Source organism: Ammospiza caudacuta, chromosome 9, assembly GCF_027887145.1.
Source record: "Ammospiza caudacuta isolate bAmmCau1 chromosome 9, bAmmCau1.pri, whole genome shotgun sequence".
Classification (NCBI taxonomy): Eukaryota; Metazoa; Chordata; class Aves; order Passeriformes; family Passerellidae; genus Ammospiza; species Ammospiza caudacuta.
Genome location: NC_080601.1, coordinates 11032942 through 11049585, shown reverse-complemented (window position 1 = coordinate 11049585; position 16644 = coordinate 11032942). Strand labels below are relative to the sequence as shown.

General features: G+C 38.0%; 1 protein-coding gene across 1 annotated transcript in view; it reads right to left on the bottom strand.

The window, feature by feature from the left end:
* The window catches only part of CCSER2 (coiled-coil serine rich protein 2), a 58482-nt gene that overhangs the window by 19936 nt on the left and 21902 nt on the right, over positions 1-16644 (bottom strand). Inside the window, exons 5-9 of the mRNA XM_058810419.1 lie at positions 11504-11594; positions 8339-8501; positions 7534-7702; positions 945-1028; positions 76-162 (exon numbers count right to left, since the gene is read on the bottom strand). Coding sequence (XP_058666402.1) covers positions 76-162; positions 945-1028; positions 7534-7702; positions 8339-8501; positions 11504-11594 — 594 coding nt within the window. The remainder of the gene's footprint in view (positions 1-75; positions 163-944; positions 1029-7533; positions 7703-8338; positions 8502-11503; positions 11595-16644) is intronic.

Here is a 16644-nt window from a genome sequence, read left to right as displayed (position 1 = left end):
ATCAAAACTGCCTATTGAAGTTGCACTCTGCAGTGCACAGCTGGGACTTTGCTAAACATTTTACATTATACTTACAAGCTGCTGCTCTAGTTGGTTGATTGTTTCATCCTTTTTCCTCAGTTCATCTTTAAGCTGCCTGATCTCGTTCAGCAGATCATCCATCTGCAACAGAACAGTGGTTTTGTGTAAGGACTGCATGATCTAAGCAACACCTCTACAGGACATGAGAGATCAGACATGCCTGCAGGGATGGCAGTGACACAGCACATGCTTTCTCCTCCTTTCCACACTGAGAGAGGGGCTGCAGGGACACAGGTAAAAGAGTGAAGAAACTTGACTAAAAGTCCCTGTAAGAGGCCAAATTCAGCTGACCCCCTAAATTTCCAGGGTAAGTAGATCAGCTGCATTTTTGAAGCAGTAATTCATCTGTTGTGCAAACAAGTGACATTATGCAGATGAAAAGGTCTAGTCAGCAAACACTACCTACAGTCCTCTTTATCAGCAACAGAAATTACTGAACCCAGAACAAACATTAGATTTTAAGTGTTCTTCAACTTCATGAAGTATTTATAGCCTTGTTGTATTTCCAGTAAGCAATGTTTCTCTCCCATAAATACAGAATTAGTGATCTTTGTATAGTGATTTTACAGTAAGAGCCAAGTAATGCTACAAAACCTTACTACCACAGAAAACACAATATGACAAGTCTCCAACTAGAAAAGATTATTCTATTTGCTATACCTACTGTGACTTCTTCTGCCTTAAATACCCTTTCTAAAAAAGAATAAACTTGCCACTGACTTTGTGGGGTTCACCTAGGTTAGCATTTCAACAAAGAAAGAAGCAAGAAGCAGTACTTCAGTAACACACAAGGTTTGGGTGTGTTTTCTAAACATAAACAGGTTTGCATCTCTTATTCCTTAGAGTCAATCAATGTCATTTACCTTAAAAGTTGACTCAGGTTCTTGTGGTTCTGGACTCGATGGAACTGAGACTGTGATGTCCTGGAGTGACACATTTTCATCATTCTACCAGGGGACAAAGACAAGAATACAAGTTTGAATTACTTGTTGAAACAGCAAGTTTTCTTCTTCCCCCCACAGGAAAGCCACCCTTGCTGCAGCCTGTGTACAAGGCCCAGGTGATGCCCCTGCTACAGACACTTATACTTAATTTCTATAACTTGACAGAACTTACACCTCAGTTTTTTGGTGCTGTTTTGTTTTGGATGCTTTTGGATTGGTTTTTTTTTTGTTTGTTTGTTTTTTGGGTTTTTATATAAATAATTTTGAGAATTTTGGGTTTTTATATAAATAATTTTGAGAACAGTCAAGTTTATGCTGTCCAGCACTCAGCTGTCATCAGTTCTCAAGCAGATGCTTGTCCCTTCCAGGCCCTTGGCCAGCAAATGAAAGACTGATGAAGCAGCAGTTTACACACCATGTTACAGAGAAGTTCTACCAGAGTGCTTTGAAATAATTTGCACAGTAATACCATAAAAACACAAACATTAGTTAGTTCAAAACATTTGTAAAATGCTAGAGGAAAAGTGCAGCAATTAGAATCCTAGAATTACTTACAGTTTTACAAATTATTTTTTGCATATTAATATTGTATTTTATATTTATTTTATATAGAATAAATATTTATCAATATTTTATATTTCTATATTTAATTGTATTTAATTGTATTTATCTTATATCCCCCAATTAAAAAGTTTCACCAACATTTTATTTTAAGCAATGATTCAAACAAATACACTCAGAAGTGAAGCCACAGATGGTCACAGTTACAACTGTGAAGGAGGCACCATGGGAATGGGAAAAAACCACAAAACAAGGCAAACTATTTCAAGCAAAAGTATCTCACATGACTTTTCAAAGCTCTGTAGCTCCAATATAGCTTTTACTGCTATTAAAATGCAGGGAAGTGGAGCAGTAAGACATTCCACAACAGCAGATTAAGACCTGATAGCAAAGAAGGTTAGTGTGTCACACACTCCCTGGTGATTTAAATCAGCACTCCAGGCCTGTGCTACACCTGACTCATTCACCAGCAAAGCAGGGACAAAGGTCATTGCAGCAATTCCCTCACCACAGCTGCAATTCCCCCAGTACACATGGAGAGAACACAGCACAACTGGAAAAGAAGCAGTTCTAACTCTATCAGTAGGAAATCAAGCCTCCATTTGAACACAAGCTAGGATTCATCTATGAAATATGCCTTCTTGTGCTTTTTGCTTCTTTGTCATTACACTGCTAAAATGAAACAGGGGAAATCAGCAAAATAGAGCCACCCCCGTACAAAAAAAAGATACCAGAATTACCAAAAAGATGACAGAATTAGCAAAGAAAATGCACCTGGTTATATGCATATGCTATTTTTGGTAGGTTAAAAATAATACTAACAAGTACATCAAGATATCATCACATTTGGAAACTTGGAAAGAATATCTACTTTCAATCTTTTGGTAAAGATACAATAAACTTTATAAAGGTATCACCATAAAGGTATCACACTACAATAGGCAATACAGAAAACTGCTACTGCTGTCATTTTTACAGTAGCAGAACACATTATTTATTTTGGTATAATCATATTGTTTATTTTGATATAAACATACTATTTATTTTGGTATAATCACTTATCCAGAGCAGTGGCAAGTTTATTGGAGTCTACTGAATTTTTAGGAAGGTCTAGGTTTTAATTCCCAATTCCAAGCTTTATTCACTACAAATCACTGATCTGAACAGACTCCTTTGCTAATGGCATTTCTGTAAGGATGCAAGCAGAAGCTGAGTTAAGAGTTCATCAAGCAGAGGGTGCTATTCACCTGCTGCCTGCCTGGCATTCTGAGTGCAGTTTCATCCAGGCCACGTCAATCTCACTGCCACTGTCAAACACTGTCACAGCAACAATCTGACAGTGAAACAACTGCTTAAACTTACAGTTTGCCAATTTGATTTGCTATTGTTTGTTCATCTCCTTTGGTTCTGTTTCTTCCAAGCACAATTAAGTCACTGAGGTGAACTATTTTATGTTGTGGCTAGTAAATAATAATTGTAGAGGCAAGTTATACAACTTAATGCATGACACAAAAACATCTTTTTATTTTGTAACTCTGTTTCTTTCTCAACTTCGGGCTTCTCATAAACAAAGATTAATCTCTCTTGTGGATCTCACCAGATGCAAAAAGAACAGAACACAATGAATATGTATTTCAAAGATACACAAGTGACTTACTGATCTAAAGCCTCAGCAAAATGTACTGATGCATTTAACAAATCTGCACTACATGGTTCACATTTTCATTCACACCTCTTCATACAAATGGGCCATATCTGATAAGCTACAGTGAAGAGCGGTGCTTGAAAAATAGAATTTCATTTCCATTCATGAAAGATAAGTTGAAATGAAACATTTTTTTATAAAACCTGCCTCCCACAGAAAAAAGAGCTTCACAGATCTCAGTTCTGTGAACTGCCTCATGTTTCAGCCCTCCCTGCAGGAACAGCAAGTGCAAGCAATGCAACCAAGCTGCATTGGGTTACTACAGAGGATGGTCAATCCTTGCCAAGATTAAAGGTTCAAGCGCAACAGAAACAGAAAAACTTTATTTAAAATTGTATTAACACATTAACCTACACCCAGAGCAGCAAGTTTATGAAATTAATTGAGGAGGAGGAAGAAATTGTTAAGATCAGAAGAAAACTTATTTCTTAATAAGCATGCAAATGAAGCACCTTAGTCAATGTTTAAGAGGTATTAACATTTACATGTCAATTATTACTAGAATTAGACTTCCAAAACATTTTCTTCTTACAATACAAAGTTAGCACTCCAGTTAAGCATTAAAGAGAGAACACTCTCCAGCAGTACACCTCTCTGCAAATATGGCTGCATTCAATACAAGAACAAGCCACATTTTTCACTCCATGTAGGTTATTTTACATTACTGAAAAGTCAGAGAAGGTTAAACTCACTACTGTGAAAATCTTCTAAGCTCTGTATGAGAGAGACTCCTATTGCTGATTTCACTGTCTGAAGGCACAGGAAGATGGCAGTGAGTGAGGAGCAAGCAGCCAGCACGTGTTCCAGCTCACACAGAGCTCAGCCAAGGCTCTGTTGCTCAAAGAACTATTTCTTTTTCCAAGCTGAACTGGGAATGCACCAACCCCACACTGCTGCAGCTGAGTTGCTAGCAATACTCCAGCTAATTTACATCCAGTCACAGCAATGAATCCATACAGCACATTAAGTCCCCCCAGGAATCTGCTAGGTATACATTCATTATGTGCTGTGCTCTACACTAAGTCACGCTACAGCTGATGAGATAATTGTATAAAACTGAATTTAATTGCTAACTCTTCCTATTTTACTGTAACTGTTCCTCTGGGACCTCAAGTCTAAGTCCTGACTACAGCTCTATTTCTACCTATCCAAATTAAATATTATTGCTGAACGTCACAACTGGAGAAAGGCAACACATACATTTAAATGTGTAATATTGGTGGAGCTAATAGAAGAACTGATTCCACAATAAAACTGGAGTTTGAAAGCAATTGGCTTTGTACCTTGATTTTTTTTATATTTTGCAAGAAGCTGCTTGTGATCCAGTCCTAGTTCAGAGTTCAGAATGCTAAAGTTCAACTGTTTGTTTTCAAAACTGTATTTCTGTTCAAGAAGTAAAGAAGAATTGTGGTATTTTTACTCATTCCTGTTGGTATGAAGCACGATGTTTACAGTAAAGGCTTAACACTTTAATGTAATGAAGAAATATTTCATACAAGTTCTGCCCTAATTGTTTAGCAATTTAGGTAGTAAAGGTTCTGAAGTTTCCACCTCTGCAGCAGGCTAATTTACTTTTACATTACTATTTCACGTTCTTTGATTAAAAGACTGGATTATACACAGGAGAGCAGAATAAATATTCAGAAGTCCAGTGATGAGTTTTGGAAGCAGTGAGTCAAAACAGGGTTGGTTTAGGTTAGGAAAATACAGCCTAGTATGCCTGACAAAGTTTGAAGGGAAGAATTACACCTGTTATTACTGAACTCACGGTTACAGGGAAGAAGGATCAGGCATTTGTCAAGTCCAGGAGCAAATTTAGAAAAACTGACATATTAAGAGTAACTGTTTCATTCTGTGCATTTAAGTTCTTTTTAAAAAGTTAATCTGAGCTACTTGAGGCAAGGTTTTTATTCTGCAACCTGGCTATTATAAACTAGATCAAGATTTTACACATGATACTCTGCAGGGCCACACATTACTTGGCTATAATGTGCAAGCCTTTACACCATGCACCACACACACAGATCATCCATCAAGCTGCCAAACTGTCCTTGTGTTAAAGGCATTAAAAGTCCTAGATAGAAGTGGCAGGGAACCTTTGTATTAATGCCTGGGGCTGTTGGGGGGCACAGTTTAAGCAGCCCACCACTCAGACACTGGGTTCTAAGAACACACCTTCCCCTTCTGGCACCGCATTACTTTTGTTATAATTGTTTTTCCCCCTGACAAAATCAGGACATCTCAGCACAGGAAGCAAATGCTCTCATTTCTAAAAGGCACAATCACACCCTTGAATTAGCCTCAAGGTTGATTTGCTTTTTGTTTTGTTGTTTTTTGTTTTGCTGCCTTACTTTTAAGGCACTAAGTTATTCTCATTACATTATCCTGTTAGAAAAGAGCAGCAATGAATGTGGTATTAAAAGACAACGTCACACACTTTTCAATGCTCATCTGTGTATGCCTCCAAAGAAAGCCTCATGGACTGCTCTTTATTATGGCAACAAAGAAATTTTTGTAGCTGAAATGCCATACTTCTGCTGAGTCATCCAGCAGTTTACCAACTCCCACAACTTGCCAAGTTTTGAGGTACATTAAAAAAGCTCCTTAAAAGCTTATGACAATTTCATAACATAGGAAGTTTAAATTTGAACACTTCCAATAGAGATGACCCAGCAGGATTTGCTAAGCTTCTTCTCAAAACACAATGAAAAGATTAAAAGAATGAGGAAAACAAAGCTTTAAGAAAAAGCTAATAGCATTGACATGCTGAATGCAAGTTTGATCAATGGGATCAATTTTAATACTGTTTATTTTTTTAACTCCCAGCTTTTTTGAATCTTATTGGATAAAAGCTGGTTTTCACATGTGCTGATTTTTTTTTCTTGGATGTTTCCTCAGAGAAGAAAATTTGTGAATAAATTAGTGAAAAAATATTAATTGTGAATAAAATGGTGAATAAATGTTAAAAATTTTAGTATTTAGCATGTTTTGTAGTCAGTAAAGTGCTGACAAGGCAGAAAAGGCACTACTGGAAACAGCAATAAATAGTATAGTCACTTTCTGGAACATTGTAACTCAATGTATAAATGAAATGCCAATATCCTAATAAGGCCAAACAGAACATAAGCCCACCTAGGCCCAGTCCACAGTTTATTTAATGCCTTAGTCCCTGTGTGTAAGAGTCTTAATGAGAGATGTGGGATTCTAGGAGGCTCTTCAAAATGCAGTTTATTACCTCTAGGATGTTACAGCAGTCTAGGGTTGTGGGTGCCAGAGCTTGTGCCTACAAGCTTTGTGGGTGACAGAGCTGTCAGCTCCAGTTGCAGGGAAGCTTACAGACTTTTAGTTTAAGTTACAAATGTATTATATACTTTGCTGAGCATCTTAATACAGTAGAACTAATCTATAACTTTTATCTATACCTTATCATAACTACTATAATTACTATATTCATGTTAGTATTCTCTAATCACTAAATGTTAGTACATTACAATTTAAGCTAGAAATTGTTTTTCAGTTTTCTTGCAGTAGAAAATTCTGAGACTTTTTTTCTACTTGCAACATTTGCTGACTTGCTTGCCTGTGCTTTCTGCTTAGTAAAAACATCTTTTTGTTTGAAGTGAGTTTATCTTTCGCTCTAAGTCATAAAAAACCCTTCTAACTAACATACTCTTTGCCTCTTTAGTTACTCAGTAATATCAGCTCAACAATTCTTTTCTTCTACATTAAAACTTAAGTTGCAAATGTATTGCATACTTTGCTGAGCATCTTAATACAGTAGAACTAATCTATACTTTAACTTTTATCTATAGCTTATCATAACTACCATAATTACTATATTCATGTTATTATTCTCTAATCACTAAACGCTAGTACATTACAACTTAAGCTAGAAGTTGTTCTTCAGTTTTCTTGCAGTAGAAAATTCAAAGACTTTTTTTCTACTTGCAACATTTGCTGACTTGCTTGCCTGTGCTTTCTGCTTAGTAAAAACATCTTTTTGTTTGAAGTGAGTTTATCTTTCGCTCTAAGTCATAAAAACCCCTTCTAACTAACATACTCTTTGCCTCTTTAGTTACTCAGTAATATCAGCTCAACAATTCTTTTCTTCTATATTCAATCTTGCTTCTACCTCTATTCTTCATTCAGATTCTGCATTCAAAACTCTTTCTGCTAAGCACACGTATCTGTGAGACTTCCATGCCCAACTCTGATCCTCCCCAGCACCTGTGGAGGGCTCACCTGGTGCAGGAGCCTCTTGAGGCGGAGCAGCTGTGTTTTGACGGCGGTGCAGTCCTGCACCATGTGCCGCAGGGTCATCTCGTCCAGCATCACCGTGTTCTCGGCCAGCGCCCGCGGCGCCGCGCAGCTCTCCAGGGCACCCACACCTGGCTCCAGGTAGCTTGAACCCCTAAAAAACCCAAAACAGACACACAGACATGACAAACCGGAGTGGTTGGTAAAAAGGAAAATGTTATGCAACGTGGGCTATACTTACAGACTGTGGCACACAGCAGAAAATAAATGAATAAATTGGAAAATGTCAGTGCTACTTCACTTAAATACAGAGTTTTCCTTTCCACTCCCAGAGATCCCTCTCAGACTATAAACTACAGTGCCCTAAAAAAAGTTAGTTCAGCAGAATTTCTATAAACTATCACAGCAGAATTTCTATAAACTATCATTCAACCCTTTAAAGACTATAAGGTTACATTTACTTTACCAACAAATTAAACTGCAAAAAGCTCCCCAAACTTAAAAAATGCAAGTACTAAGACACTGCAATAGTTTTCCATGGAACACATAAGCTATTTTAATCAACATGTATAATATTGCATCAACATGAGCAACAAGTACTTGGCCTGAAAATAGAAGCATAAGTTTTGAAAAGAAATTGTTACAACCCTCAGTGGTGCTTCCACTCAGACACACAACTATTCAGAAAATATTGTACTTGTACTCAATATCACTTGAGATCCCTTAGTGCCAAAAAGGAATTGCTCACTGGTGCTTTAAATGCTTGTGAGGATATAGAAAAGTGCTTTACCTGTTCAAATCATTTTTACCATGGATATAATGGTCAGTATGGCCAAGATGATAGTGCTCCTGTGTATTCCATCGCTGCTGTGGTGCTCTTTTCCAGAATCCCTCTTGATGCTGTCTCGCATTTCTGTCTTGTCTCTCATAGCGGCTCATATTTTCACATTCCTCTACAGAGAGCGTAATAGTACAAAAAATCGTAAGACTTGTTCCCAGGACCTTGCAAATAAAATATTAACTATGTGCTGGTAACAGATGCAGTGTAAAGTCTGTGGGGTTTGTTTTGATTTTTTAACTGATCCAAAACAGTATACATTTTAGAAGTATCAAGTGGGCTTCTGCAACAATGTCACATTTTTATTAAAACATAAACTCGTTACAAGTATAAGAGCAACCTGTAGCAGAAACTGAAGAATCCAGCTTTAATAGTATTTCTACTTTTGACAGAAAATCATTTGAAGGAGGTAGAAATTATAGAAGAAAATAAATTTAAAAGAAACAATTTTCCTCTCTCTCTCTTACTGATGGTATCTCCAGGCCTTTAACAAGTTCTAACAATACACAAACACAGAAAGGCAACATTGTAAAAAAAAGGCCAGTATTGCATTGCAAAAAGAAAACAGCTTCCTTACTTAAAATACAGATATACCTCCTCCTATTCACATGGCTTGGTTTTCAGATTCAGAGACATTAAATCTGTATTTAACTGGACAACCAGCATGATTTAAAACAAGGAAACCAAACAAGCTCTTTAAGACTCCAACTTCTGCAAAGCCACAGGAATTCCACAAACGTCTTAAGGGAACAAACACTAAATTTGGCAACAGCCCGGAAACGACTGAGAGAAAGCCAAAACAACTCCTACCCAGGAGTCAGACCCGGCAAAAACAGCCCTAAAGTGCTATTCTGCCACCACACCTGGTCCTTCACTTACCCAGGGAGCTTTCCCTCACATTGCCAGCGCTCTCCTGGCAGCAGCTGCGCGCAGGGGAGCAGCGCTTGCCCCCCGAGCCGCGCTGCGCGCCCGGCTCCGAACGGGCCCTGCTTCCCGCTGCCTTCCCAGCCTGCGTGGGGCTGCGAGCCAGCCCGGCGTCACCCTGTGATTTACACGGCCCTCCTCACTCCCTGCATGCTTCTGCAGCTACCACTGCTGCTAAAAATAGTGGCCAAGCAGCATCCCAGGCTCCAAAGTGAAACCAGGAGAGTTTCGGAGGACCTGGAAAGTCTTAAGAGGCTGACATCAGTGAAGTTGCACATAATTATGGAAAAAGTGTTGGCAAAAAGTGCTGTCAAACATTACTAGAACAAGTACTCACACCTCCAATTCAGTTTTTATCACCTAACAAATAACCAAAAAATTGCATAATAAAATAAACTTATTCACCTTAACTAACAAGATTTATTTTCCTTTAGCAGTGTCTTTCTACAGCTCATAACATATGAAAATTAGTAACAAAATAAGCGCTCAGTAAGTTTACAAGCAATTATGATTTTCAGCTTTGGAAAAGTAAATATTGAGACACTGAGTAAAGACAGGTGGAGATTAACCAAGAAGAAGTTTCGCTTTTTCAAGTGGTCATGTTTACATAAGGTAAAACCTAGCGGTGGCTTTTGAATTCTTCTTTTCAGATCCTCTTTGCTGAAAATACAGAATTTTCAAGATAAGAAGCAGAGATATCCTATTTATGCCAGGCTAATTTTACAAGGAAACCCAAACTCTAAAAAAATGTGAAAAGTAGCAGTAATTAGCTTTAAATGTTTTTGTGGTAAACATTTAACTTTAAAAACATGCCCTTCTAGCAGTTTTCAAATTAATAATTTGTAATGGAATTACTGATGCAAATGCAGTGCATGTTTCATATAAACAAGCAAACTTAGGAGAAATTGATCTAACCTTTAAAATTGCTTCTTAGTTTTGCCCCAACAGAATTAAATTATTCCTACTGAAAGAATATGCCTTAGGCTTGAATTGTTACCCATTCTGAAAAATGAGGAAAAAAGTAAAAAAATCATACCTGTCAGGGTTGAAAAGTTGCATACTTGCAATGTTTTCAAATCATTTCACAAAAGCACATTGAACAACTCATTCTGAGATTTAAAAGATTATGTACTGCACTTTACATTTGCACAACATTAGAATACAATGTGTCACCATCATCACAGATGGAAAATTGTGCTTTATTTACTGCAAATTTGGCTTCATATCTAATATACACACAGGAGTGTTCACCCAGATAACTCAGAGGTGCTCTCAAAAACCCCTGAATTTACTTCAGCAAGCAGCTGAATGTTACACAAAATAAGTAAAGCCCTCTTCCTTTCAGTGCTTGTTTGCACTGGGTAGGGCCTGACAGTGCTACACATTCAGTGTTTCTGTATTTGAAGACAGCCTGCCCTCCACTGAACGTGCAGGTAAAACAAATACCCATATTAACATAACAACAGCTCATAATAGCAACAATACTCAGCAGTCCCATGAGTAGCTCGGGAATAAACAAAGCAAATGCCTCAAACTTTTCCAGTCTGAGATTTGGCAAAGTGCAGCCGTAATTTCCTTTATCAAGTTCACTGTATTCTGAATTTGTTCTATTTCAGGGGCATCTAGGTACCTCTACCTTCTCTGTGAAAAGTCTGACAGGACCCTCACTGAATGTAAGAGTGCATAAAACACCATTTGAAAACACACATCTTAAATTTTACATCTTCTGCTACCCTGAAGTATATGTATACCTATTAGGAGATATTGTCATTTTGTAGAAGAAGATTATATATCTCAAAGAATTATGCGGCCATTCAGCTGAAAGAAAATACTGTCCCAGCATTTCCAAACATACTGAATAGATGAGACTAAAAGACCAACTTAAAACTTTGAAATTTATTCTCTAGAAATAATCCTAAGGAAAAAAACAGCGTGAAAAGAGGTTGCATTTTTATTCAAGGTAGTACACTTCTATATTCAGAATTTTTCAAATATAAGAGTTGTATTTGGGAAAACAAATATCTCCCTTCCTGTATTTCACAAAAGAAAGAGTTGTTACTTTAAAAAAGAAAACACACTCCACTTAGAAGAGTGCATTAACTTATTAATTCAAGAGTCAGAAGAAAGCAAGTCAAAAGTCTCTTAAGGCCATGATCCAGTTTCACAGTGAGAGTGCTTGGCTGCCTTACTCACCTTTGTCACGAGGAGGGTCCTCGGGCAGGTCCACATCAAGCATGAGATCATCATCTTCAAGATCACATGAATCAAGATTATTCAAGATATCCTGCAAGGAAGGCAAAGTGAGATACAGCTGCTTCCATGATATTTCATACACCCTACTGTCACAAAAAGCTTTGTTACATTTTTACTGTGCACACAACCAATGTTACCAGCAGTCTCCTCTCCTCAGGAAGATCAGCCTTATTTCAGACCATCTATACAAACAATAATCATCACACCTCTGCTAATATAACACAGTAACACTGCTGGATGAAACAAAGATGGATTTAAACATTTTGCTGCCTGATGCCTGTGGAACACTCCAAAGGCTTTTTTATTCATTAATATCCTGCCTTCTTAGCAATTAGGAGTGTTTTGAAACTCAACAACTTTGTTTACTTGGAATTCAAAAACAGCTTTGAATGGAGAGATGACATTAATGCCTCTTATTTCAGCTCTCAACACCAAATCATTGAAAGGAAGTGAGGGAAGCCTATGTTATCTTGACTTTTTGGGACAACAAAGATTCAAACATGCTATTATGAGCACCAAACTCTGCTTTGTTTTGCCTTTCAGATTATGGTACTTATAGATATGTTCCTGAAGGGACTAATAAACCATCCCACTGCATGAGTATGCTAATGGCACAAGAAAAATGCTATTTAGTGCTAAATGAATTACACATATTAAATGTAGCCAGGTATATTAAAGGACTGCAATGAGGGCAAGCCCAGTCAGTGTTAAAAAGACAGAGACTGACCCCTCTTGCTTTAAGAATACCAAGAGGAGGAGGAACTGAGGAGGCCAAGGCTGTGGAACACCCAGCTCATGGCTCAGTCTGACACTGCCAGTGCTGCTGGAAAGTACAGCAGCCTGGGCAGAGAGCCCAGACACCCTTTCACTCCATCACTCCAAGGAAATAAAACCCACTAACACCAAGTGACTGTCACACACAGCAGGCTTGAGCAAACTCCTCGGGATATCCAGCTCCAGAGTTCCCAGTGAAAGCCATGCTTTTAAGGCCTGACACCAGACTCAGGCACCACACACTGGCCTCTTTCCTAACACCAGAAACAGATTTTTCTAAGGTTTATTGGCTACTCCTAGAAGTGATATGTGACACCAATATAGAATAATTTATCAAATATTAAATCAAATAAGTGTTTTACAACCATTTCTCATAGTAAATTGATCACTAAATACTTACATGAATACTGGCATACAAGCTGTGAAGACACTGCCCAACAATATTCCCTAGCAAAGCCCCCCCTTTGCTGGCTGTCATTTGTTAGATTTGCCTTGTCACAGATGCACAGGTGAAAAGGAAGAACATTAACAGGCATTTGTCTGAAATGTTGCTCCAGCTGCTCTTCAGCAGCCTTCCTACAGCACTCACAAAGCACTACTGTATTTTATTATAGACGGTGACAAGATGCTTCAAGATTTTTGGGGGGATTTGGGTTGTGTCACAGGACATTAAACATTTTGCATTTCTGCAGGGCAAGTTATTTATTGACTTAGGAGGGAAAGTGTGATATGAAAATAGTTACTGTGTACTTTGTAAAACATGAGCAATACAAAAGAAAGATGGAATACTTGAGACAAAACCACCCGCTTTTGTCATATTTCAAAGTCCTATCTGAATTGCTTTGTCCACAAATAGCATTCTGTGCATTTACAAGAAAAATCAGGAGAACCCACACAGCAAGGCACTGGAAATAATAATAAATCCAACTATGAAAAAGCTTCACAAAAAAATGAAAGCCATTTAAATGAAACATGTATTTAATATTTGGGACAACAAAATGCCTGTAAATTTTTGCTGCTTTTGCTTCCATTTATTCAGGAACTAGGAGTTTTTAAACTAATGCATATTTTTTCAAACAATTCTGCAAAATACAAGCATGCTTGAGAGGCAGCTTCAGTTTGGTAGTTGATAAATTATTTCTATGCTGTGCTTTCATCTTCCAAATTAGTGTGAACAAGCATTATTTTTTTCTACTGCAAGAACAAGAACTTTAATAAGCATGACAAATAAAATAGAAACAGTGGCCACAAACACAAAAAGTGGAAAAGCTTTGCCATCACTGCGCAAATGCATTTAAAAATGCACAATACAAAAGCACAATATGCCAAAATTTTTACTAATAAACCTAGATAAGCCACCTTAATATCTCTGAATGAGAACTTTGGAAGTGTAATGGTGTCATAGAAGGTCAGTATTTGAGATTCCAGACATACTTTCCTGTCAACAGCACACTTCATTATGCTTCCCTAATTACACATTCTTCACCACACTGAGGAAAGGAAACTCCATGCTACAAAAAAACCCCACAACTGCAAATACCAAGACTTTGTAATCACTGGGCCATGTGTGAATGCACTTTGAGCATTTCCCCCTGTGAGCTACTTGGGAAACACAATATACAAAGAGGTGTCAGCAATGTCATCCTGAAATAGCCATAAGATAAAGCACAAATTTTGTCAGCAAATTAGTGTATGTAAAAAAAGAAAATTTAGATACTTCCACTGCTGTTCTTTCTACTGCATAAGGAACTGCAGGTAATTACATGGGAATAACATAGTTAATAATGTGTGCTTAACAGCAATTAGCATCATGAAGAGATTCAGGGCAATGAGCTCAAACAGAACAGGAAATAAAAAAATTCTTCCCAAGTGCATCAGCTTCAACCCTAGAGAATATTCCATGTTTCAGCAATTATTACAAGTCACAGAAAAAGAAGAATCCCATTGTATTTATATAGGTGACAAGAGAAATGTGTATTAAAGGGGGTATGATTTTCACAAGGCTGATTCAGCACTAGATTTTCAAGCTGGTACAACCTAGGAAGAGACTGAGCTTGGGACTGTGAAATCCCAGGTCCAACTACAGTGCTGTCCCCAAGCTCTCTCTCCACTGGACACAGGCAGCAGTGCTGTGCTGGCTTCCTGCAACAGAACAGGGAGAGCAGGAGGTGAGGCAGATGAGCTGTGAGTCCTGCTGTAAGAACTGAGGAACTCCAGCACCCCAGTGCAGGGAGCCCTCATACTGCACAAGGAGAAGGGAAAAGGCCAAAGGGCAAGGGACACCACATGTGACATACCACTTTCAGCAAGTTCACTTCAGTGTTCTGCAAATCCTTCCTGGAGTGATTGTCCTCAGATTCTGTGTTTTACCACAGGTTCAGCAAGCACACACAACAGCTCACCCACAGCAGCTTGGGATTTAACCCAGTTTTTTGAAGGCATGGAGCCCAGCATCCCTTTCTAGAGAGGGATACAACATCAACACCACTGCTTTGAAGTTTGGGGAACTCTGTGCAGAAGAGCTGCTTTTGCTGAAGCAAAACTGCAGATTTCATGATAAAGTAATGTTCGCTATAATGAACTGGAGTGCAAAATATTTTCAAAAAGTTCAGTTTCCAAAAATTCCTCATGCAACATGCATCATAAGCTTTTTCTTAAACTGAAGAGTGCTATTTTTCAGTCCACCAACCAATTTGAATTCAATTTAGTTTAACAGCTGAACCTAGGCAAGAGGTCTGATTCTCAGCTTTCCCAATTCTTGCACTAAGTATTGAAAGGTTATAATGCAACCAAAGTAAACCATAAAGTGCCCCAAATAGAAGACAGACAGATATCTGCATTTTCTCCCTATTAAACATAAAAATGATGACCAGTGAAAGTTTATAACACAATGTATATTACAGTGGAATTAAAAAAAAAAATGAAGTCAGGCATTGAGGTTAGTGTAGAAATGCAAAGTCCTCAACTAATTCCAGAGAGCATTGCCAGAATTGAGAAGAGCCTCAGCTCCAAGTACCTGTGCCAGATTAGGATATTCTGCAGGAAAAGCAATTGCTTTGAGGGAGTCATGAACTGGTATGAGCATTAGGAACATTTTACCTGTTTCCATAACTCACAATCTCAGACCTCCCTTGTTTGCTCCATCTTTAGGAAGGAGACAGCTAAAAGAAAATAACTAATTGTTTTTATTACTGATTTAGTGACTTAGGTCTTGCTTTTGATGATGCTGGAAAAAGACCACAGTAGAAGATAGGTGTGAGTAAAGGGAAAGACCTACAGGAGAATCAGGACAAAAAACTCAAGTGAAGCATTTGAGAGCAGCACTGAAATTAAGAAAGCATCATTTCAGGTGCTTGAGGAATGAAAAAAAGGAAGTGGCTTTTAAAAACAAACAGAAAACAGACTGGCTAAATCAGTCATCTGAAGGGCAGCTAAAGAATAACTGCCAAAGTCAAACACAAGGCAAGGCTGACAGAAGAAAGGAGGGAAACCTCCAGGGTCTTTTTCAATGCTATTTTCAGCATCTGACAATATCTGAGATAAAAAAAGAAATAGGAAGTCTCCAAAAAGGCAATGTTATATAGGAACTGAACAGAACTCTTAAGTGAAGGCAGAAAACACAGACAGAGGAAAAGCACATAGTGTACTATAGGGCTGAAGAGAGAAACCCACTGTAAATGAATTGCTCAAAACAGAGAAAACCACCCAAGGAAGAGATGGGATAGAACTCTGCAGGTTACCAAAGACAGAATAAGAGCACACTGCACAAGTCACACTGAAGATAATTAGGCCAAGCAGCCAAACAAGTACTTTGTAATTTTGTCCATGCTCTGTAACTGAAGGTTGCTGTGGCAACACATGCGACAACAACTTGGCTTGGAAAATCTGAAACATTTTTGGTTTAACTGTTAAGTAGAATGGTCTTAGAGATTTACTGTTCTTGAAAACATTTTTATAGAGGTAGAACATACATTTTATTTGTATGTTCTACCTAGGTTTACTGAAGGTATAGAGGGATTCATTATTAGTTTAAGTTATTACATGCTGTATCTAAAGCATCTGTACTTGCTGGGGGTTTTAATTTTTTTTTTTAATATATAAAATCAGATGCCAGACTGTGTAAAAAATCTGAAATTCAGTAACACAATGAAAGAAGAGAAATAGGAAAACCAGAAATATTAGTCATTCTGTTGAGACTTGACCATTTCATAAGCAACAGCACTTTCAAGCACACAGCCCAAGCAACGCCCACTGCCACATGCAGCATTCCTTGACTGCCATCTAGCCTCCAGCAATGAGGAAAGTTG